The sequence below is a fragment of the Sander vitreus genome, chromosome 7 (genome assembly GCF_031162955.1).
Source record: "Sander vitreus isolate 19-12246 chromosome 7, sanVit1, whole genome shotgun sequence".
NCBI lineage: Eukaryota > Metazoa > Chordata > Actinopteri > Perciformes > Percidae > Sander > Sander vitreus.
The window spans coordinates 31,393,285-31,415,868 of record NC_135861.1 but is presented as its reverse complement, the minus strand read 5'-3'; the positions used below and the strand labels follow the sequence as shown (position 1 = coordinate 31,415,868).

At 39.5% G+C, this 22,584-nt stretch overlaps 1 protein-coding gene and 1 long non-coding RNA gene across 2 annotated transcripts; one reads left to right on the top strand and one right to left on the bottom strand.

Annotated features, from left to right (window-relative positions):
- The first annotated feature begins 1,187 nt into the window (after nucleotides 1-1,187).
- On the top strand, nucleotides 1,188-5,406 carry LOC144521364 (uncharacterized). The gene is made up of 2 exons (XR_013502303.1): nucleotides 1,188-1,345; nucleotides 2,054-5,406. It is a non-coding gene; the product is annotated as an uncharacterized LOC144521364 (long non-coding RNA).
- efhd2 (EF-hand domain family, member D2) lies at nucleotides 3,885-20,758 on the bottom strand. The gene is made up of 4 exons (XM_078255914.1): nucleotides 20,152-20,758; nucleotides 12,252-12,399; nucleotides 12,024-12,158; nucleotides 3,885-7,218 (listed from the first exon to the last, which is right to left on the bottom strand). The coding sequence occupies exons 1-4, from the start codon at nucleotides 20,436-20,438 to the stop codon at nucleotides 7,087-7,089; spliced, it is 702 nt and encodes a 233-aa protein (XP_078112040.1). The 5' UTR covers nucleotides 20,439-20,758; the 3' UTR covers nucleotides 3,885-7,086.
- Between the last annotated feature and the right edge of the window lie 1,826 nt (nucleotides 20,759-22,584).

Sequence of the window (22,584 nt, the reverse complement as noted above, 5' to 3'; positions counted from 1 at the left end):
CTGTGTTGCGTTTCTGCACGGTACACTTATCAGTGCAATCATGATCTCCTTGGCTGCCATGATGGCTTTTTTCAAGGATGAGAACAGGAATGTCCAAAGGGGTGAAAACCACTTTAAAATAGGGTCACCTTATTGAATGTAGTGTGTCCGAGGGTCAGCTTGTGGGTTTTGTAAGGGCCAGCATGAGGGACAAGACCTACAAACTGGTGAGTTTTGCAGGGAGGTTGGTAACGTTAATTAGAGGTTAGTTAACATTATCAGTTCACTTTAGCTAGGCTACTGTAGCCTTCATACTGTATGAGTCATATCAATCATTACACGATTACTACTGAAAGAACTGCTATTAACTGTACATTCACTATATCAAAATCACTATGTTTGGAGGGAAAAGTGCGCAAGGCTGTTGTCGAATTGGAAGTTGTTCAAGAGGCTCTTTCGCGGTTGTCTTCGACTATATATTATTCAGTGGTGCGCGGTGGTTTATGGGATGAGTAGTTCCTTCACTCGGAAATGAAAATATGTACACAGTCTTGTACCTTTGACTTTTTTGGGATTTTCTGTTCGTTTTTTTCACTCGAAATTATACGTTGTATGCTTATGAGTCACGTCGTAGCTGGTTAGCCTAAGGCATGGTCTAAAACTCTTTATATACAGATTTTTCCAGACATCAATGAGAGAAATGAATGGGAAACTTACTTCCGGAACCTAAAGTCTCTCAGAGGAGGGGCGGGACTGTTGAGCGCACCCAACAGTCTTCACTCGGAATATGTCATGAGTCAGGGAAATGTGCCATTTTACTTCTCAAACTATAATGTTATGTTAGGCCGGTATACTCTCTTGTAAATGTAAATGGACTGCATTTATATAGCTGCATTTAACTTGTGTCACATTAGTGTATTTTTTGCTAGGACGAAGTTGCTAGTTAATGTAAGGTGTACATTAGTACAGTGTAATTGACATTTGAGTGAATTTCTAAAAAATATATATTTTACAATGTTTATACAGTTAACTTCTTACATATTTGTGTTTACACAGTCAGTATATGCATATTTACACGTTTAATTATTTACATCAGCCGTTATGAATCTACCTTTGGGGTTTTCCTCACATTTACCTTAGTCTCAGTTCTGCTAGCGTCTGATTGGTTAGTTTGGATACACGTGAGTAAGAAACAAGGAAGTGTGGGAGAACAGTAAAGTGCTGCTTAAGAAAGTTATCCGTCCCCATCCAGCTGTTTCTTATCTTTAATAGTGATCCAACCACCAGTTCTCTATTGTATTGAGACTATCTCTCCACCATTACATACAGTATTCCATATGTACGGGGATGATCCCCCTGAGGTCAGGTACGTGGATACTTCTTAATATGCACGTGAATGACTTCATCGTCATGTTTGCCTCTTCATTCTAAACTTTACTCAGTATATTGATATCAGGAATATGATTTGTTTTATTGAGAAGAGGTCAGGGAAATATTATGACATTGCTAATGTTGGTTGGCAGTAACAACCTGCTGGTAGTAACAAGTTGTAAATTATGCTAAGGCTTTTTACTAAAAAAGTAACTACGTAACGTTTACTCTGAGTATATTTTAAATTACTGTAGCATATATGGGTTCTTCATTAATTTACATTAATTTATACATTATCAATAGACTCATAGAATGCCTGTCTATGTAAAAGAGTTGTGTAATGTTTTAAACAAAGATTCAAGGCACCACTCACAAAGAGAATACTGATAACATTTGCCTTAGTTCAGTTTCATAATTTGGAGGTATCTCGCTACAGAGATAAAGCACACAAAAAGAATTTATTCATCTATTGGATACAAACTACTAAACAATTACATAATAAGCAATGAATAAAACAGGAATGTATCCATCTCTGTACCACAGAACTATCACGTTGATGAAAACAAAAAATGAAGCAGCTATGCAGAAACAAATTGACCAATTTAAGGGAGATTTTACACAATAAAAGCCCTATATTCACCCTTTCTAAACAACCCAGTGAGCATCAACCCTTTTATGAGTAAAACAGCGTTTGTCTTACTAGGAAGCAGGCATGGCTGGAAGGATGAAAGACAGCACGGAGCGAATAATGAAGGGAAGCAGCGGTGGTTGTTGCCGCGGTGATGGAACTTGACCTCTGGCGATTTCCCTCGCAGCAACTCTGCTTGGTCATTTCGTTCTCTCTGCAGATGAAAAGTTGGATCACCGCCAGATGGTGATCGTCGTGTTGGTGCTGGTTTGTCGTGTTCCGATACTTTGGGGCGAGTGAGAACGAGAGTGTGGCCGACCCACCCAGTCGTGAAAAACTGGCCACTATTGCTGCTCTACGAAATTAAGTCACCCAGATTAAAGATGATCATCTGCACCACTATGGACACCCGTATACAGACCGTATACACCATGTTTAGGGATGAACTGGCTACAACCACAAAGAAGTACAGATGTCAATTACAGCCCTCGAGGCAACTACTGCCCCACATGGAAACACTATCAAAGAGTTGCAAAACATACACTGTTCCGATGATGTTGCCACACTTCAACGCTAGGTCATTCACCTAAACTCTGAAGTGGAGAAGCTGACTGAAAAACGGCAAGACTTGGAGGGACACTTGAGAAGACAAAACATTAGGACCATCGGAATCCCCGAGGGGATAGAGGGACCCAGGCCAAGGGACTTCATTGCCGGGCTTTTACAAAGTGTGCTGTCCCTGGATGAGAAGCCTCTCATTGACAGAGCACACCGGGCACCCCGAAAATTACCCGAAACCTCATGAGCTGCCCAGGCCCTTTGTTCTGAGATTGCAATACTACCATGTGCTAAAGGATATCTTACACAAAGCCACAGTGGCGAAACAGCTCCACCATAATGGCAAGAGGATCCAAATATTCCTCCACTACCCACCCGCTGTGGCTAAGCGGAAGGCGCTACTCAGTCCCACCCGGGAACTACTACGGGACCAGCCTGGCATCAGATATGGTCTACTCTTTCCAGCAAGGCTTCTGGTGACCCACAATAGTACGCAGACCTCATTCATAGATCCCAAAAAAAGCCCAGGAATTTGCAGAACGTCACAGTGTCAGGCTCCTCTATATCGCCTCAGGCAGACAATTAACTCACTGGCTGTGTGTATGTGAACACAGGGGGGGGGAGTTAATGAACACAGATAAGTGGCGGTGTGCTAATGTTACCGGCTAACCAGCTGGTATGGTGATTGACTGCACAAACGGTTGTCCTTTTCGGATGTTTAATCAACAGGATTCCATAAATAAACTACACAGATTCCCGTTGTAACAGTGCACCTGCAGAGGACAAAAGCAAATTGCTGGGTTTCAGGGGGATAACGCTTGTTCTTTTTTTGATGTAGTTAACACAAAGACAGTGGTGACACAATCTATGGGCAATTTATTGTGACAAAAGGATACATACTATTGGAAATCAACATAAGGTGTATTACAGTTTTTCAACATACCATAACTAAAAAAAACAAGGGAAAATAAAAATTAAACCATAGGAGGAAAACCTTCTCATATTAGTTTTAAAAATCCCCTCCCTGATTGTTATCCAGCCCAGAGACCCCCAAATCCCCTCCATGTCTCTCAGTGGCAAAGAATTGTAGTAGAAAAAAATGCATCCATGCCACTTCAGCCTAGAATATTCATGAGAGTAGTATGATGGAATGCTGTACCAAGAATGAAAAGAAAATGCTGACAATGGCCAACAGCTATCTAAATAACAATTAAGATATAATTTCCATTCACATTGATGTTGCTGTAGAGTGCAATTCCACTGGACTGAGCATAATGACAGTAGCTTAAACATTTGGCACTATTCTGGTAACAATAAGGACATTACGGAATGATTTGGGAGAATTCAGTTGAGGTATTCATGAAATTCTTTATTATATAGGTCATATTTAATGGAATGACGTTTAAAATAAATGAAACTTGTTTCCTGTTACCCCTCCATTACATAATACAGTGTTGGCATAATCCTGGACACAATCAATGGAGAACCACCAAGGAGACTTAATCATTTGTTTTTGTTTTTCATTTTCCAAAAGAAATGGGGCTTCTTTTGAATATTGAGGGAAATTTGGAAAAAAATCAGTAGCACAAAAATCAACACAAAAATCCAAATATTACAGCTACCAGTGTTTTGTTACAGCAGGCAACAACAGTTATTCATTTCACATGGAAAAACATGATACATCTGACAAAAATCACAACTACTCACTGACCACCCTTTACACAAGACGTTTGAACCCTGAAATCCCCAAAGTTCCTCCTAGCTCACTAACGAAGTTGCAAAAGATTTCCATACTGTGATAAAATATTTGTTTGAACATTCATGGGAAAGCATTCATGAAGAACATTTCAGTCACAATGTGCTGTGAAGTGCTGGCATGCATCAACAAACGGCACCATAACACTATCAACACTATGGGAGCTTGCATATTATTTTACACAGTACTAACAAATGTTTCTACAAAATGGCTCCAAAGCAAACATTCATTGATAACAAATCTGCCCTAAAACTAATTTAAATTGCACTGTGCCATGACACATTAAAGATATTAGATTTAGTTTATTTAAAGTGATAATCCTGAAGATCACACAAAAGTGTGAAATTTGTCAGGTGTGTTTGACAGGTTTGATGAATGCTTTAAATATATGCAGGACAAGGGCATATAGTTGAATTACATCATCCATAAGAATATTTTTCGGATACATGACCTACAAAGTGCTTCACTGTAATACATCACAGATGTAAACATTTGCATTACTTCAGTTGCCCAGTGTTCCCCTGCTAGTCCATTTTTGTTCAGAAATAATCCATGAAATAAATGCATATGTGAAAGAGACCATTTATCTCTACAGCTAATAAGTAGCTAATTCAGGTAGAGTTACAATCAAACCAACACTAATTAACACTGTAATGTGTAAAGAATCTTTTTTGAAATCAGTGATGTTACTGCAAGACTTTTCATTAAATGCACTCTGGTTACTGACCTACTGCATGCCCTGTCAGTAACTGAGACTATTTGTTGTTCCCTTTATTACAAAAATGGAGGAAGCTAGCGAGCCACAGTGAACAAGTAATCATGACACCAAACCATTTGAGTAGTAATGTGAAAAAGCATTTTGGATTTAACATCAGAGATGGAATAATTGTGGATAAAGGTGAGGCTGTTTGCTCCCTTTTAAAAATGCACCTGCCTTGCAGTAACATTACCATGACAACAAATGTGAAGTCAACAGGTTTCACACATACTAAGGAAATGAATGAAGAAACGTCCCTTTAACCTAGTTTATGATTAGAATATATTGGTTGCATTACAATCAATTCAAACGTGTTTGTGACTTGTGGGTATTTGTACTTGTTCATTTGTTTGTACTTCATTTTTTGAAAAAGCAGCTAGTGGTGAAACAATGAAATAAACAAGGCATTAATAATATAATGGTAATAAAATGGTAAAAGAGCTGATAGCATAGGAATAACGGCTAAAACTAGAAAAAGAAGACCCACATTTAAAAAATATATATTTTAAAGCTGTGCTTAAGAGGGCCCATACAAAACATGGTGCTGAAGAATAACCACCACCACAACCATCCCAAACCACATACCAAAATCTACTCAAAACCCACCCAAACCCATTGTAGAAAAATACAGAGCCGACAATAAAAACAAAGAGCTCAGCTATTTGTTCATCATTAAACACTAACTTGTGTCACGGTGGATTTAATATGAGTTCTAGAATGAGTGGTCAAATATATCTTAGACAAGCTGACATACAGAGTAGCCAAGAGAGTGGAAAAAGTGCATTTATCACTAGTCTTATTTTGATTATTTTGGCCACAGTTTATAAAAGACACAACACACAGCAAATGTCTGTGCGTATTTTGTGTCAGGTACAGGTTAGACATTTATGTAGGCCGACTAGAGTGACAAATCCATGAGTTTGACACCAAAACACTGCATAGCAATTTATATTACTTAATATTACTATGAGGCAGGATTTCACTACTCTGCAAAGTTATGACACTGACAATCATTTCTACCATTTTTTGCTGGAGCTGAACCCCCACTGTGGTGATCCAGAGAGCCACAGAGTTGACATTTGGGTAAAAAGCAGCTATCAGAGACACCGTGATGGATGACAAATACTGTAAGAATCATTCATTAATTTAGCTCAGCATAGACTGCTCTATTGGTAATCCTGCTACAGTTGCACTAAACCTGTATTGAACTTGTATTTTTGATGTTTGAGAGTGTTACTGAGCTACAGAGCTAAAAAGAAAAAAATACAAAAAAGACAATTCTAGACGGATTAAATCAATTATTCTTTAAAGGTTATCTGCATAAGCAGTAGGGCTGGGTATCACCAGTAATTTCCTGAATCGATTCAATTCTGATTCACAGTACCGATTTGATTTCCAATTGATTTGATTTCATTAAATATCGATTTGATTAGGGATATTTCAGTTACGATACCAATTTTGCTTGGATGTACAAAAAGATTTTCAGATGCTGTAAATTGTACAAGGAACCCTCTAACCTGGTGCATTAATTAAAATATTAATTTAGTCTTTAAGAATTTACCCCAAAGCCATTACATAGAGGCAGAAAAAAAACGTGTGCTTTCTTTAGTGCAGAGGGTGTGATGCAGAGACCATATACCTAAAGCCCTACATGGCCTAAATGGCCATGCCAGTTTTTTGTCCTTGCCAAAATCTCACCTACCTTTGGAGGATTCCTTAGATTGTCTAGTTTCATTTGATACCAATGTTTTCAGTCTACTTTTAAAACGGAGCCTCTTAAAAGATCAATCTCGGGAATTTTCTCACACTGAATTGGAAAATCGATTTTTTTTAAACACAGCCCTAATAAGCAGTGCCAATTTACTATAATGTACAAAATATATCTTGGAATAGTGACCAGCATGTTGGGCACCTTGAGCCTGTGTTTGCCTCGGGACTACCACTGACATACATGGAGCATTCAAACACACACATTGACAAACTGACAGCATTAGTGCAGCACAGAAAGCGACAGGTCCTGAGAGGAGATGGAGGCGGTCACTTGAAGGCTGACTGCAGGTCTTTGAAAGCAGCGCGTCTCTGTTTCTGGTCCTCGGCCTGCTTCTTCTTGGCCTCCTGCTCCTGGCGGATTTCCGCCTCAAAACGGTTGGACTCATTGATGGCCTGGACCTGTCAAACAACAAATCATACACCTTACAGGTGATGGAGTGGATCTCCACAGAAAAGAGTTGAGAATTTAAACTGAATTTGAATTACCTTTGACAACAGCATTTAATATATAGACAATATCACTTTAGTCACAGAATACTACAACTACTAATAACAATAATAATAATACTAGAATTGCAAGCAGTTATGACGGGGTCCAAGCCTCCCCGGTGCAAGCCGACCACGGCACGAGTCGCCCCCATGACGACCCGCGGTGCATGCGAAAGCAGAACCCAAAGTGTGACGTTGGGGAGGCAAACGTCAGGACATATCGCAAGGTGTGAGCTGCAAAGTCTGTAGTACATAGCCATTGCAAATTTTCCATTTACAGTACATTGATTGAGTTACAGGCCAAAACGTGTCTACGTTGATTATAGCACCCCCTAATGGCCAATATTTACCAAATTTTGTACAGAGCCTCAGAGCAGCATGCTGAACAAGCATGATTTATGTTGATAGCAATTACTACGGCAGAGAAATTGCAATTGCAAATGTTCCATTTACATGCATTGAGTTATTGGGAAGTGGTGGCCTAAAGGTTAGAGAAGCGAGCTTGTGACCGGGGGGCCGTCAGTTCAATCCCCAGCCCGACAGGATATAATCTGGGTGGGGAAAGTGAAAGAGCAGCGCTTACACCTCTCTCATTACCACCACTGAGGTGCCCTTGAGCAAGGCCCTTAACCCCAAATCGCTCCAGTGGAGCTGCTCAGTGGCCAGCAGATCAGACTGTGGTTGTACTGGGCAGTTTCCAGGTATGAATGTGTGAATGTGATCAGGGCGTTCCTGAATAAATAAAGGTTAATAAAATAAAATAAATTGGCAAAATGCATCTACAAAAAGCGCCTCAGAGTGGGATGTTGAACAATATTACCAGGTTTTGCTCCGATACCTATTAATTTGGCCAAGATATGCTAAAGTTTGTGTTTTGTGGCTAGCTATGGAAATTAGTTTGGTTGTAAATTGCATACTTTAACATAGCAAAATTCTTTTGACAACTTTTGGTCAGGTCCATCTGGAGATGCTACCTACCACGATTTAAGGCGCACGTGATTTTCTAATGTCCGAAGTGGAATGTGGGAGTTATAGGCAAAAACACGTTTGACATCATTACAGTGCCACCTAGTGGTCCATATGTGTAATTTTTGGTATGTGAGGTCCATTGTACATCTACACAGATAACTTTTTGTCAGGTCGGTGTGGAGATGCTACATACCAAGTTTTGTGCAGATCGGTCACACAGTCTAGGAGTTAGAAAAAGTAGGTTTACGATAAATGGCATGGAAATGGACGTGACCTATATCAGGAGATTCAGTTGAATTCAGGGAACGCGTGGATATGGCATATGTATTTTTAATGTGCGATGAACAGTATGGGAGTTATAGGGCCAAACGCGTATCTCTCCTATAGTGCAATCCTAGTGGTGCACAAATCTTGTTCGAGGTCCTTGCAGGGATCTGGACCACGGCACCCCCCACTATGTACGGTTTAGGCTGTAGCATCAGTTTTAGGCGGAGAAAAATAATAATAATCCTTAGGAAAGCAATATGGTTCCACAGCTCCGCTGGACCCCTTAACTAAAGCTTCAAGCAGCATTGGACGGGTCCACGCGCCTCTGAGCGCGTCGGGGTTACTGGCGGACGCCGCTCCTTGCGACTGTGCAATTTTTTTCATTTTGTAGGGGGTGCTAGCGAGCCATTTCTGTGCGCCTATTATGGAAACCCTTAAAATACATACATTTTCACCAGAAAATTGTGTGAGTTTTTGAGTATGTTAAGCCCCTCAAAAAGGCGATTCATTTGCAGAAAAGAAGGAATAATAATAATTCCTTTAATTTCAATAGGGCCTTCGCCGCTGTCGGCGCTCTGGCCCTAATAATAATGGACTTTCTTTGTCTGGTTGGGGATTGTTATTCTTCTTGATTTATACACACATATCAAAAGTTGAGAGATGTCAGATCAATGAGTCGCATCAAGAGCACCTCAGCAGTGCCCAGGAGGTGAATTGACACCTCTCCAGCTACCAGTCCACCTGGTCCATCCAGGACTTGAACAGGCTACCCTCCAGTTTTAAAGCCAAGTCCGTACAGACTGAGCTACTGGCGCATGTATCAGATATTTCTTAATTCAACTCAACATTATTTTTTAAACTGTGTTTAGGAAAACGTGTTTGTGTGCATTCTCGGGCTGTCAAACGATTACATTTTCTTAATCGCGATTAATCGTTGAATTTCTATAGTTAATCACAATTAATCGCATGTTTTATCACATGATTAAAATTCTATTATAGTTCGAGTATAGTGTTAACTAGCATCACATGCAGCAATGTTTCTGTTGCCTGTAACGTCTGTTTCAGAGCATCAGAGAGAAGTGCAGGCATATCAGTGGCACCAGAATGAAATGAATGAAATCCGCGTTGCTATTCCTGCAGCAGCAGGATGCGTTACGAGGAAGTACGGCAAAATAGTAGCCTGTTAGGCACGACGCAAAGCCGAGTGAAGTGAAAATAAATTAATAAATGGCAGCATGCGATTAATACGCTAAAAAAATTAACGCATTATGCTCGACCCTTAATCGCATAGCGATTAACGCGTTAATGCTGACAGTCCTAGTGCATTCATGTCCCAAGTACTGCTTGTTCGCAACAGCCCCAGAGTTTTCTCGCCTCGCAGATTTCCTTGGGTTGGGGTAGCACATAAATCGTGGTTGCAGCTGCTGCCGTGGTCCTGCTCGACGCCCTGCATTGCTACTACTATTATTTCTAGTCATAGTTCTATTATCTTTATTGTTAGTATAATTGCCACTGTTCATCATGCTATAATTATTATGAATCATATTTCTGTATATGTGCCCTAACCGACAGTGGCAGATGGCCGCCCACCAAGAGTCAGGGTCGGTCCGAGGTTTCCGCTTGTAAGGAAGTTTTTCCTCGCCGCTGTCACACCAAATGCTTGCTCTTGGGGGGGAATTGTTGGGTCTTTTCTATCTAATTCTATCTATAAAGTGTCCTGAGATAACTCCTGTTATGATTTGACACTATAAATAAAATTGATTTGAACTGAAATCGAATTAATATATTAACCCTGACCCTATATATGACATGAATGGTTGTCTGGTTGTCTGTCTCGATGTGTCAGCCCTGTGATTGACTGTTGACCCAATGTATGGTGTGACTGGCTCCAGCCGCGCCCGAGACCCTCCAAGATAACAGGTAGTTAATGGATACATTGGATTAGCCCTTTGCCAAAATCGTGGAAATAAAAGTGAAAACCAGGCAATACCAATCTAGGGTTCAGATCTTTTAGTTTAGATCAGTGTGACATAGTACACATTGACAAAACAGTGACAAAGGTATAGACAATACAAACATGTTAATGTGTGTACTGTCTATACCTTTGTCACAAGTCAATGAAACAGGTTATGATTTGAAGGATGAGAGAAAAATAAATAAATATAATTAAAAAAAATGGTAAATAAGTCCCTCTAAATTCCAAAATTAAATCAGACATTTCTAGATGGAACCAACTACCAACTAACTGTTGTACAAGAAGTCTTGGGGTTCATATTACTCAGGACCTAACATGGTCGCTCCATATCACCTCCCTAGTGAAGAAGGCCCATCAGCGTCTCCACCATCTAAGACGCCTGAGAGACTTTAAGCACCCCGTCAGGGTGCTCAGGAACTTCTACACCTGCACCATAGAGAGCATCCTGCCTGGGAGCATCACTACCTGGATGGGCAGCAGCACCCAAAAAGACTATCCGGCCCTTAGGAGGGTGGTCTGCTCGGCTATTTTCTATTCTCTTACTCTATTGTGTTGTATATAATTATTTTTATGGATTTTATTGTTATTGTTGAGCCGGAACATGTACACAAAGAATTTCACTGCACATTTTACTGTGTATGATTGTGTATGTGACAAATAAATTTGAATTTGAAGTGGTGTGCAAAAACGCTAAGACATATAATGGCAGGGAAAACACTGCATTTATTATTTGATTATATTTTGTATTGATAATCTAAATATGCAAAGTAATTAGAGCTGTCAAATAAAGTGTAGTGGAGTAAAGACTACAATATTTGCCTCTGAGATGTAGTGGAGTATAGTATTAAGTAGCATTAAATAGAAATACTCAAGTACTTCAAAATTGAATAGTGCAGTACTTGAGTAAATGTACTTAGTTACATTTGAGAATGCTGTAGTGGTAATAGTTCTCTCTTATTTATTACTTGAAGGCTTCAGATGTTACTGGTTTAATTTGATGCGCTTCCTGCCACTTAAATGCAGCAACGCTGTCGAGGTAGACAGGGCTTAAGCAAGGTGCGTAGATCTACGACCATATTCAGTTTATGAAAACACTGGTTTATTATTCTTTATATATATTTTATTATACGTTATATTGTTTTGAAAACCTCTCTTTATTGGAGAACGTATTGGTAGTAGTTTGTCTATTTTATTTATTACAATTAATTTAAAAGTTTGTTTAAAAATTGTAAACTGATTTTTATTTACATAAGTTCATAAAAACAAGCAAATTTTTTTTGCTTCTTCACTTTACTTGTCGGGAGTTTTGCATTTTTTCTCTTACTGTATATAATGAACCGAACCGTGACTTCAAAACCGAGGTACGTACCGTTACACCCCTAATTTGAACCCTAATATGAAATATGACACAGTTTCTCTTTTTTGAAACACTTGTGTTAGTGTATTGACTGTAAAAAATGTAATTTACTGTGTTGTTGTACAAGAAGTCCCTACTACTACTTACTTTGGCTTCAAAGAAAGTCTTGGCTCCCTTGACCCCCTCTGTGGAAACGTCGATTTCAGAGAGGCGAGCGAGGACACTGAGGCCGCTGTCCTCTGCCAGCTCTCCTGCTGCTGCCTTTTTGAAGATGAGCAGGAACTAAGGAGGACAGGAAGAACAGAAATACATGGATGTAGACAGAAGGAATATCACATCCTCTGACTGATTCTAATTAGCTTTTTTCTGTTTCACCTCTCTGAAGCTAAGCTTGTTGTCCAGGTCCTCGTCCACCTCTTTGATCATGTTCTTCAAGCCGATATGGGTCTGTGGAGCTCCGAGCTTCTCCATCATCAGCTTCAGCTCCATCAGGTCAATGTAGTTGTCTTTCCCAGCATCGAACCTTGACAGAGTAGACAACTGGTTTGTTACAGCTCCGCTACAGAGCTGAAGGAAAATACACACCTCCCACCAAGTGCATGCTGTGCAACTTTTAAGCCTTGCATAAAGTTTTGGTTTTATTTATCCAGGTTTTGAGGTGTCTGTTTACAATATCAGTCTTCTGCCTGTAGCCCATTATAATGACTAGGGCTGCAACTAACGATTATTTTAATGGTTGATTAATCTGTCGAAGATTTTCTCGATTAATTATTATTGTTATAAGTGTTAATATGAAAGATTTTGGTTTGTTTGCCAAAGCCCAAGATGAGATCCTAAAATGTCTTGTTTTGTCCACAACCCTTAATATTCAGTTTACTAACATAGGAGTAAAGAAAATTAAAAAATAATTAAAGATCTTTTTCTTTTTTCATAAAAAATGACAAGGAAAATAACAAATGTACCGAATCGAACGTTCTCTGCGACATGTTTTCATGCTAATCGAATGTGTCTCTATCTTTAAACAAGCTACAGCAAACGGGTGGTTAGCTGCTAACGCTACCTTTCGGGGAGATGGTAAATCGCTATTTTATACCACTAACCAGGCTCAATATAGCACCACACTTCAACGGTAGCATAATGACGGTCCCTACGTGTAAACCAAAGCATTGAGACCTTTGTAAGTGTACAGACAGTTTATTAAAAAGATAGATTATAAAGACAGTAGCGTTCATATTTACATGCGGGCGCCAGTCATGAGCAGTCGAACGACGAACGCCATGCAACCAGTAACCAGTAACATAGCTCAAACAGAGCATCTGTGATTCAACTGCGTATGACTGTTTTCCAAGATGGGCAATTGTCCATCTTGTATTTACCTTCCCAAAAGTGCTCATTTTGCCACTGACAGGCTCTGGCTTTTTAAAAATAGTACGAATGTCCCTTAAATAACCCCAAATATCACGTTGTTTCATCATACTGATGTAGCTTTAACACTTACATACTTATCATACATTAAATAGCCACACAATGCAAAGTTTATGATGCATTTTTCCCACTAAGTCATTATTTGGAAAATACACCTCACCCTTTTTAAAGGGGAAAGTAATAATTTCCTGCAAACTTGATGAATGGAATATTGAATAATCATTTTTGATTGTTCAATGGTCTTAAAAAGTCCAGCCTGACTTTGGACAGTAAAATTAGCGCTAGCTTTACAGCGGAGTGTTCAGGCCAAGTCAAAACAATGCAGCTTAGAGCCAATGTGTACAATATAGCGGCTGTGGATGAGAGGAAAGTTGACTGCCTTTTCCTTTCGTGCCTGCTAAAACTTCTTTGGTGGGGTGTGAAAAATGCACATAGGCATTTACTTTGTGTAGATGGCCGTGGGGGAGGTTTTTTGGACTAGCCACTGCAGCACACAACACGGTGCTCTGAAGCTGCAGGTTGGTGACAGGTCGATTCCACATTTGTGTGTGTGCGCGCAGTTTTTGTTATCTTGTGGGGAAGTTTAGTTTTCGTTGTCCAGCGGGGAACTTAATGTCAAATAGTGATTGTCAGAGAGTGACTTTACTTAAACATTGCTTGTATGTGAAAACCTACTGGCAATAAACCTGATTTTTATTATAAACCAACCAGCTTTTGATAGGGGTGGTACGGTTCACAAAACCCACAGTTCAGTTCGTATCACGGTTTTAGGGTCACGGTTTTCGGTTCTGTACGGTTCTTGTTATTTTTTCTTTTAATCTTTAACACTCCAGAAATATACTTCAGCATATATATATATATATATATATATATATATATATATATATATAGATAGAGCTTAATTATCCACAATGTAGGATACAGTATTAAATAATTATATAGTTATATCATGCACAAACTGAATTTGACTTGACTTTAAGCACATTATTGGGACCATCTCTGAGGAAAGCTAGGTGAGATTTTGATACAGCAAGAGGGAAGACATTGATGATTTCAACATGCTTAAAACAGTAAAGTAAAAGTACTTATTAGACTTATCATTGCACTTACAATAACGAGCGTAGCTGTCAGGTCCTCCTGTATACGTCTCATCTCCGTTTTTTCCTGCATCCACTGTGTGTGTGTGTGTGTGTGTGTGTGTGTGCGCGCGCGCGCGCCAGTCGCGGGGAGAACTGAGCAGCCCCGCCCGCTGCAGAGACCCGACAGGATCTAAACTGCAGCCGCTTCAGCGACTTTAGAGTGAAAAAACGTTACAGTACATTGATGTTAAAATGTATACAGGTTGGCAGGACGGTCTGAAATGTTTTTTCATGAACCGTACCACCCCTAGCTTTTGATAAGACTTGCCCAGACCAGACAATCTTTTTATTGATTATTGATTTATTGATAGTTTATGTTTAGTGATTATGGACACACTTAATTCCCCACCATACTTAACAATTCCACAGATAGCTTTGCACATTAGATTGATTTCAACTCACAAAAGAAATGCTTAAACTGCAGATGTCTTATTGGGACTGAACCCTGTGAAGATGGCTGTGTATTCGTAAGTAGTGCATTTAAAACTCTCTGGACAGGCCTGTACATGACAGCAAACTGAAGAATCTTGGCAGAGCATGACAAAGAAACAGCCAGATGTCATGCACATGCACATTCAGAAATGGAAACAAAGTATTATTACTGTCAGTGCAAAAATTAAAAACAAACATGAGGTAATTGGTCAGTGGTCACTTTACTGTCATTAAAGCATCAGGACAAGTAAACAACATGTGCTTCTCATACTCTGCCTTAGAGCACATCCCCCTGTAGGGCACTGGAAGGCTCTGACGATCAACGGCCGGTTGGGCCTCCTTGATCCGTTACCCTGACCGAACCACATCTGTACAGCCTCTTTGGTATTGAAACTGTTCCAAGCTTGGGGAACTCTTGTAGTTTACCTGGCAGAGTGTGCACCCCATGTAGCAAGGCTCATGTAGCAGCTCTTTGCTGCATATCATCCCCCTCTCTCTCCCACTTTCCTGCCTGAATCTGTCCTATCAAATAAAGCCCAAAAAACCTCTTCCAAGCTAGATCCCTTCATACTTATTCTAATGAGGTCGTTCACTGTGTCTAAATGCAGGGACCCTCTCACATCAGATTTAATCCTCTTCAGATAGATGCTAATACTTTAAGGTACTGGCCCCATGGGCTACCAAGCCCCTAAATTGGTGGCCCAAATGTAAACACATCCTTCCTTAACTGCGACATTTCCATAAATGAAGACTTAATTTAGCCTATAGTTATTTAAATTGCAAAATATTTAAATTTCAAATAAAAAAACTCAAGTTCTTTGTAAACTACTGTATAGTCTCTGTTTTGACCCCCCAATGCAAATAAATAAGTGAATGCACAGGCAATTAAGTGATATCCCAGCAGTTGAAATAACATCCATCTGAATAAATAAAATCTGAGACCAAGCCAACACTAGGGTTGGGCATTGTTTGTATTTTAACAATTCTGATTCCAATTCCGATTCTTCCTTTTAATTCCGGTTCTTATCGATTCTCGATTGCGATTCTTTGAGGGGTGGAGTTGAAACGTAGCCTGGATGCTAGCCGAACTTAGCCCCGCCCACAACATTTGAGGTTGGGAAGTTCGGTCTGGACTTGATCCATTGGGAGCAACTATGCTCGAACCAGAGCTGTTCAGACCAATCAAATTGTCAGGACGGGCTTTATACGATGATGGACAGATGATTAACAGTAACGTCACACACACACACACACACACACACGCTGCTTTCTAATCTGTGGGTAACACTGAAATTCATTTACATCGCGTCTGTTATAGAAGATATCGACAGCGCATTCATTTTAAAATGCTCAACTGGACCGTCTCACCTCGACTCAAACCAGCTGATGGTGTCGCTGCAACTCAGCTGTTATAGCTCCGCCATTATATGGTCGTGCGAGATAGAGAGTGACTGAAGAGAGAGAGCGCCCAGCAGCGTTAGAACAAAGCCGTGAATCAGAGAAATAAAACGTGTTTTCACCGATTCATCACTAGAAATGCAACTGTAGCAAGCATCTCACTATTACTAACGTTATCCACATTCATATTTAGACATTTATTTTGCTATGGAGACGATACACCGTCTCGTCTCAATGGTGGTGTTGAGTTATGTTGACAGTTGAGTTCCGTTGCTCCGATTGGTTGTAGGTCTATCCAATGAGTGCAGAGGAATTCTCTGTCCTGGTTCGGTTGAAACACGCCCCATAATCACAACCCAGACTCACATTCTGACTAGAATCTGAGTATGACGATGTCAGGCTTGTTGAAACGAGTCACATGCTTATTTCACAAATAAGAGGAAAGTTTTATTTTGATTCAATGGTGGTTTGCAGTTTTACTGGGCTTTTTCAACGTTAAATGAAGCCACACTAGAGCTCCGCTTACTGTGCTCCATGGCAGCAACACAACAAGCGCCTGGCCACTATCGAAACCAAAACTTGTGCATGTTAAATTTGGAACCGATGATTGAATTTGAATCCAAGCGATTCCAATAAAGAAATGATTCCGATGGAATTGTAATTTTTCGAACAATTCCAAGTAGGGCCGAACGATTAAATCGCATTTGCAATAATATCGCGATATGTTAAAACGCAAAGGCTGTGATTTGTTTGTTGTACAATGGCCTCAGGCTCGACAGAAACTTTAGTCCAAAATAGGAACAGTATGTCACTTGACTATTTTGGTTTAAAAAAAGAAGATGATGCGCAGCTTCAGGTATTGTGAAAAACCTGTCTTGCTAACGTTGCTACCTCACGGGGTAACACTACGAACCTGTATCAGCACTTAAAAAAAAAAAAAACTCAAAGCCATCTACGACATGCATGGCTAAAATGGCGAACACCAGTTTGTCAAGTAAGCAAAATATACACCCAACAGGCATCACTCACCGAAATGTTTGAAAGCGTAACGTTAACTCCATATGAACGTACTTTAAAAATGGAACAAGGAAATTACTCAAGCGGTAACGGAGTTTATCGCCAAAGACATGATGCCCCTTTCATGAAACCATATGAGGGTTTCTGCCACGGAGTCAGAGAGTGATGGAGTCTGGAGATGTTTTTAAGATGAAAAAAGGTGGATTTGGTGATAGATTTGATGCGAGTATGAAGTACACTGACTGGAACTGGATCGGAGCAGGAGTTGCTAATGGTGAGAAATTAGGATCACAATGGTTGGTAGTGCCACACTGTACTTTAGTCTGCGTTGTGTGTTGCTGTTACTGACTAGAGATAATTACAATTCATATTTAGATATTAATGTTCAGACAGTGATTACATGTAACTTTGAGTTACCTAAATATTTTCAAGGAGGTACAGGCAGATATTTCTCTCCTTTTATTTTCTGCATTTTTGTTTTGTTACTGACAGTAATATATGGACTGGAGATCAGTAATAAATAAATATATATCTCATACACACTATATTTTTACTTATTTAACTGTCTAGTAAAGTTCAAAGAGTGTTTAAAAAGTGCGATCCACATTTCTACATTACATACATTACATATGTTTATTACAGTAAATAATAATCTAAATACTACTAAGTGTGGTAAAGCCACGTATTTGTTTTTATATTTCTGCAATCTGCACTTCAGTTCGTGTGATTTGTTTCTGACTTTCATATGAATGTTTGACAATGAATGGAAAGCACGGAAATAATGCTTGGCAGTGGACCAGACATTAAAGTTGACCAGTAAAAGAGCAGTGTGCATCTAGATGACTAGAAACATTGGAGATTCAGCCATGGCTTACATGTTTGAGCCTCACGCCAGGTTAAGACAAGTGGCGGCGATATTGGCCACTCTGCGACACAGCCCCCTGCTCGGGCAGCCCGCTTGCTGAGCTCGGCAAGTTTGCGGCCTGCAGTTATAGTCAAGGTCAAATATTTTAGGGGAACTAAACATAAGAAAACTCAATTTTTCAGTGGAGAGGGACTTTAATGTCAACCCTCCTAACCCCAAAATCTGCCAGCGGGTTTGAAAATGCAAACAACAGCGCCAAACCACAGCGCAGCCTAGTGTTAAACAGAAAAGTACTAATACCACACTGTAAAAACACTCTGTTACAAGTACAAGTCCTGCAGTGAAAATGTTACTCAAGTAAAAGTATGTATCATCAGGAAAATGATCTTAAAGTATTAAAAGTAAAAGTACTCAATGCAAAACTAGTAACTAAAGCTGTCAGGATAATGTAGTGGAGTAAAAAGTACAATATTTCTCTCTGAAATGTAGCGGATTAGAAGTAGAAAGTGGCATGAAAAGAAAAGACTCAAGTAGAGTACCTCAACATTTGGACTTAAGTACAGTACTTGAGCAAAACGTACTTAGTTTACATTCCAAAACGTCCCAAAAGTTTGTAAAAATGTAAATAATTCTTTGTGTGAATGATGTATAAATATAAAAAATATGTTTTCCTGTATTGTATATACATGTCTACACTTAGGGAAATGTTATATTATCTGATACAACTGTTTTTCTTAATACATTATCAAATACATTTAACTTACGTTTTTCCTTTTTTTTATGCCATTATAACTTTGTTATGCTGCTTAAAAGACATTTAGCTATTCCTACTTCTGGCCATGGTTGTGCTTTTTAATTTGAGATACCAGACTTGCAGACAGAGTGAAAAATTAGCTCACAGTGAGTAATAATGTGATAGGAGCAAAAAACACTCCAAAACGGCTTGGTTTTCAGAGGGTTAGTGCACATTTGATATTGTTTTAATATGTTTACATAAGGCATTGACTATGTTATTATTTTAATGTTTGCTGCAAACAAAAAAATGCATAGTGCAGCTCATTTTATTTGTTGTTTTCAATATAAAACTTAGTGTAATCAGTTAAGTGTATTAGAGCTGAAAAGATTAATCAATTAGCTATTGATCGCCAACTATTTTGGTATAGGCTAGGGCTGGGCGATATGGAGAAAATCAAATATTACAAAATTTTTGACCAAATACCTTGATAGCAATACCGCAACGATATTGTAGTGTTGACTATTGGTGCTTTCACAAAATATTTACACAATGAGCTTTTTGATAAATAATCATCAGTAATGTGGAAATAATGACTAAGTGGGTAAAGGCAAATAATAGAACAGTTACAACAGTCTGGTAAGTTCAGAAAATGACATTACTGTAATGCAGCCTTTAAAACCAGGAAAAGACAACACTTATGCCATATTACGATATCAAAAATCTAAAACGATATCTAGTCTCATATCACGATAGATAGAATATCAATATATTGCCCAGCTCTTATTTAGGCCTATATAAAAAAGTAAAAAAAAAATCTCTGATTCCAGCTTCAATGTAAAACATTTCTCATTTCTTCCACTTCTCTGTGACAGTAAACTAAATATTTTTGAGTTGTGGACAAAACAAGCCATTTTTTTCAGACCAAACATCTAATCCATTAATCGAGAAAATAATCAAAATTAATCAACAATGAAAATAATCGTTAGTTTCAGCCCTACATTATATGTTTTAGTACTTTTTGAACATTTTGTAAACCAAACTGAAATCATCGTTTTATTAAGAAGTGGCCTAACGTAGCTATACGTCAGCAACCTGCTAACTCAACTTCCTTATATGAGCATTCTTAAACTACTTCCCTGTTAGGCCTATTGTTATATCAAATTTTAAAAGGTAACTAACCTGAAGCTGGAGGCATGTTTAAGAGTTACCCTCTTCTGTCATTAGCTACGTTATCGGTGTTCATCCAGAATATCACACACTCACGTTTTGAACATCCTTTCCATGTCTTTGATCTGGTTTCGGGAGAACTCTTTGAACTCGGTGTATGGGTTGAAGACCTTCATGCTAGGCTGGCAGTGCTCACCCTGCCCCTCGTTCAGCTCTTCTCTCCGGATCAGCTTAGCGCCGAGCTCAGAGTCGGCATTGGCCGTACTCGGTTTGTCTTCCGACCCATTCTGGTACCCGCTGACGTCCACAGCAACAGGATCCTCGGCTCCTTCTTCGATCTGGAGCCGACGACTGAGCTTGGACGAAAGTTCGTCTGTGGCCATTTTCAAATTAAATGGCTAATAATCAAAAGATAGCGTTGTCTTACGTTACCTTACTATCTACACTAACGTTACAGAAGAAGGCGTCAGCGCACAGCCTTAAAGACAGCCTTCTGTCCTGTTATCCCGCCCCCGTCCTCGCCCTATAGACTCTGTAGGGGTGTTTCTGGCAAGAGCCGAAGCAAATTAATCACAAATATACTTATCTAACTTTTTTGTTTCCAGGCCTCGAGCTCCAAGTTCAGACAAATAGCCTTCCTCCAACTTAGGATGTTGTCAGAAACAGTTTAGAATTCTTCTTCTTCTTCTTCTTCTTCTTCTTCTTCTTCTTCTTCTTCTTCTTCTTCTTCTTCTGGTTTTAAGGCGGTTGGCAACTAACTTTAATGGTGCATTACCGCCACCAGCTGGACTGGGATGTGGTACTGGCGTCTAACCTTTCCAAGTATGAAGCAAGCAAATAAACTAAACAAACAAACAAGCAAATACCAAAAAAGAAAATTAAATTCTTTTAATTAGTCCTATATTCCTCAGGAAGCTAAATACATATTTAAAACAGATTTCACCTGAACTTCTTTGTAGAATGTCCTCTAAGTTTAACCTTAACTGTTTTCCTTGCAATTGTGAGATTAATCTTTGTCTTTCTTCCTGATATTTAGGAAAGTGTAGGATGCTTCTTTTGATAAAGTATTAATTAATCTTGTGTGTCCATACCTCATTCTTGAAAATACATCCTCCTCCTCCTTGCTTCTGTTCATACTTCTGCTCTTTCCCACTGTATTCTGGATATTCTAGAACTGTTTGCCATTTCCTCTTAACTATGTTTTTAACCATACTTTTGATTTCTGCTTTGCTATAATTGACCTCAATATCTATGCTGGAATTTCCAGCTGCTTACTCATTTCCTACAACTCCTATATGAGCTGGTACCCATACAAGAGTTATCTTGGTTCCTGACTTTAACAGACTGTTTGCAGCTTGTACTATTTCACATACAATATCCTGCCTTGATTTTGACTGAAAAGTTTTGATGCTGATCAAAGCTGAGCTGGAATCTGAAGCAATTCCTGCCTTCCTTGACCTATTGACTTCCACCCATAGCAGAGCCAGCCACACAGCGACCAACTCCACTGTGTAAACTGTTAAATCATCACTGATTCTTTTACCTATTTTTAACTTTTAACTTTGGGATGACATAAGCAACTGAGATCTGGAGACTGGCTAGGCCACTCCAGGACCTTGAAATGCTTCTTACGAAGCCACTCCTTCGTTGCCCGGGCGGTGTGTTTGGGATCATTGTCATGCTGAAAGACCCAACCACGTTTCATCTTCAATGCCCTTGCTGATGGAAGGAGGTTTTCACTCAAAATCTCACGATACATGGCCCCATTCATTCTTTCCTTTACACGGATCAGTTGTCCTGGTCCCTTTGCAGAAAAACAGCCCCAAAGCATGATGTTTCCACCCCCATGCTTCACAGTAGGTATGGTGTTCTTTGGATGCAACTCAGCATTCTTTCCCCTCCAAACACGACGAGTTGAGTTTTTACCAAAAAGTTCTATTTTGGTTTCATCTGACCATATGACATTCTCCCAATCCTCTTCTGGATCACCCAAATGCTCTCCAGCAAACTCCGGACGGGCCTGGACATGTACTGGCTTAAGCAGGGGGACACGTCTGGCACTGCAGGATTTGAGTCCCTGGCGGCGTAGTGTGTTACTGATGGTAGCCTTTGTTACTTTGGTCCCAGCTCTCTGCAGGTCATTCACTAGGTCGAGGTTCTGGACAGGTGGCTTTTATACTGATAACAAGTTCAAACAGGTGCCATTAATACAGGTAACGAAGGGAGGACAGAGGAGCCTCTTAAATAAGAAGTTACAGGTCTGTGAGAGCCAGAAATCTTGCTTGTTTGTAGGTGACCAAATACTTATTTTCCCGAGGAATTTGCAATTAAATTAATTAAAAATCCTACAGTGTGATTTTCTGGATTTCGTTTTCTCATTTTGTCTCTCATAGTTGAAGTGTACCTATGATGAAAATTACAGGCCTCTCTCATCTTTTTAAGTGGAAGAACTTGCACAATTGGTGGCTGACTAAATACTTTTTTGCCCCACTGTATATAGTTATATCCTCTTTATACCTCTCAATTAAA

Bases quoted from the DNA above. Each gene is read 5' to 3' on its own strand.
- efhd2 (XM_078255914.1), bottom strand. From the start codon at position 20,438: ATGGCCACAGACGAACTTTCGTCCAAGCTCAGTCGTCGGCTCCAGATC. The intron at 12,400-20,151 runs GTGAGTGTGTGA...TACTCTGTCAAG, and splicing joins ATGGAAAGGATGTTCAAAAC to GTTCGATGCTGGGAAAGACA. The intron at 12,159-12,251 runs GTGAAACAGAAA...TGTCCTCCTTAG, and splicing joins ACAAGCTTAGCTTCAGAGAG to TTCCTGCTCATCTTCAAAAA.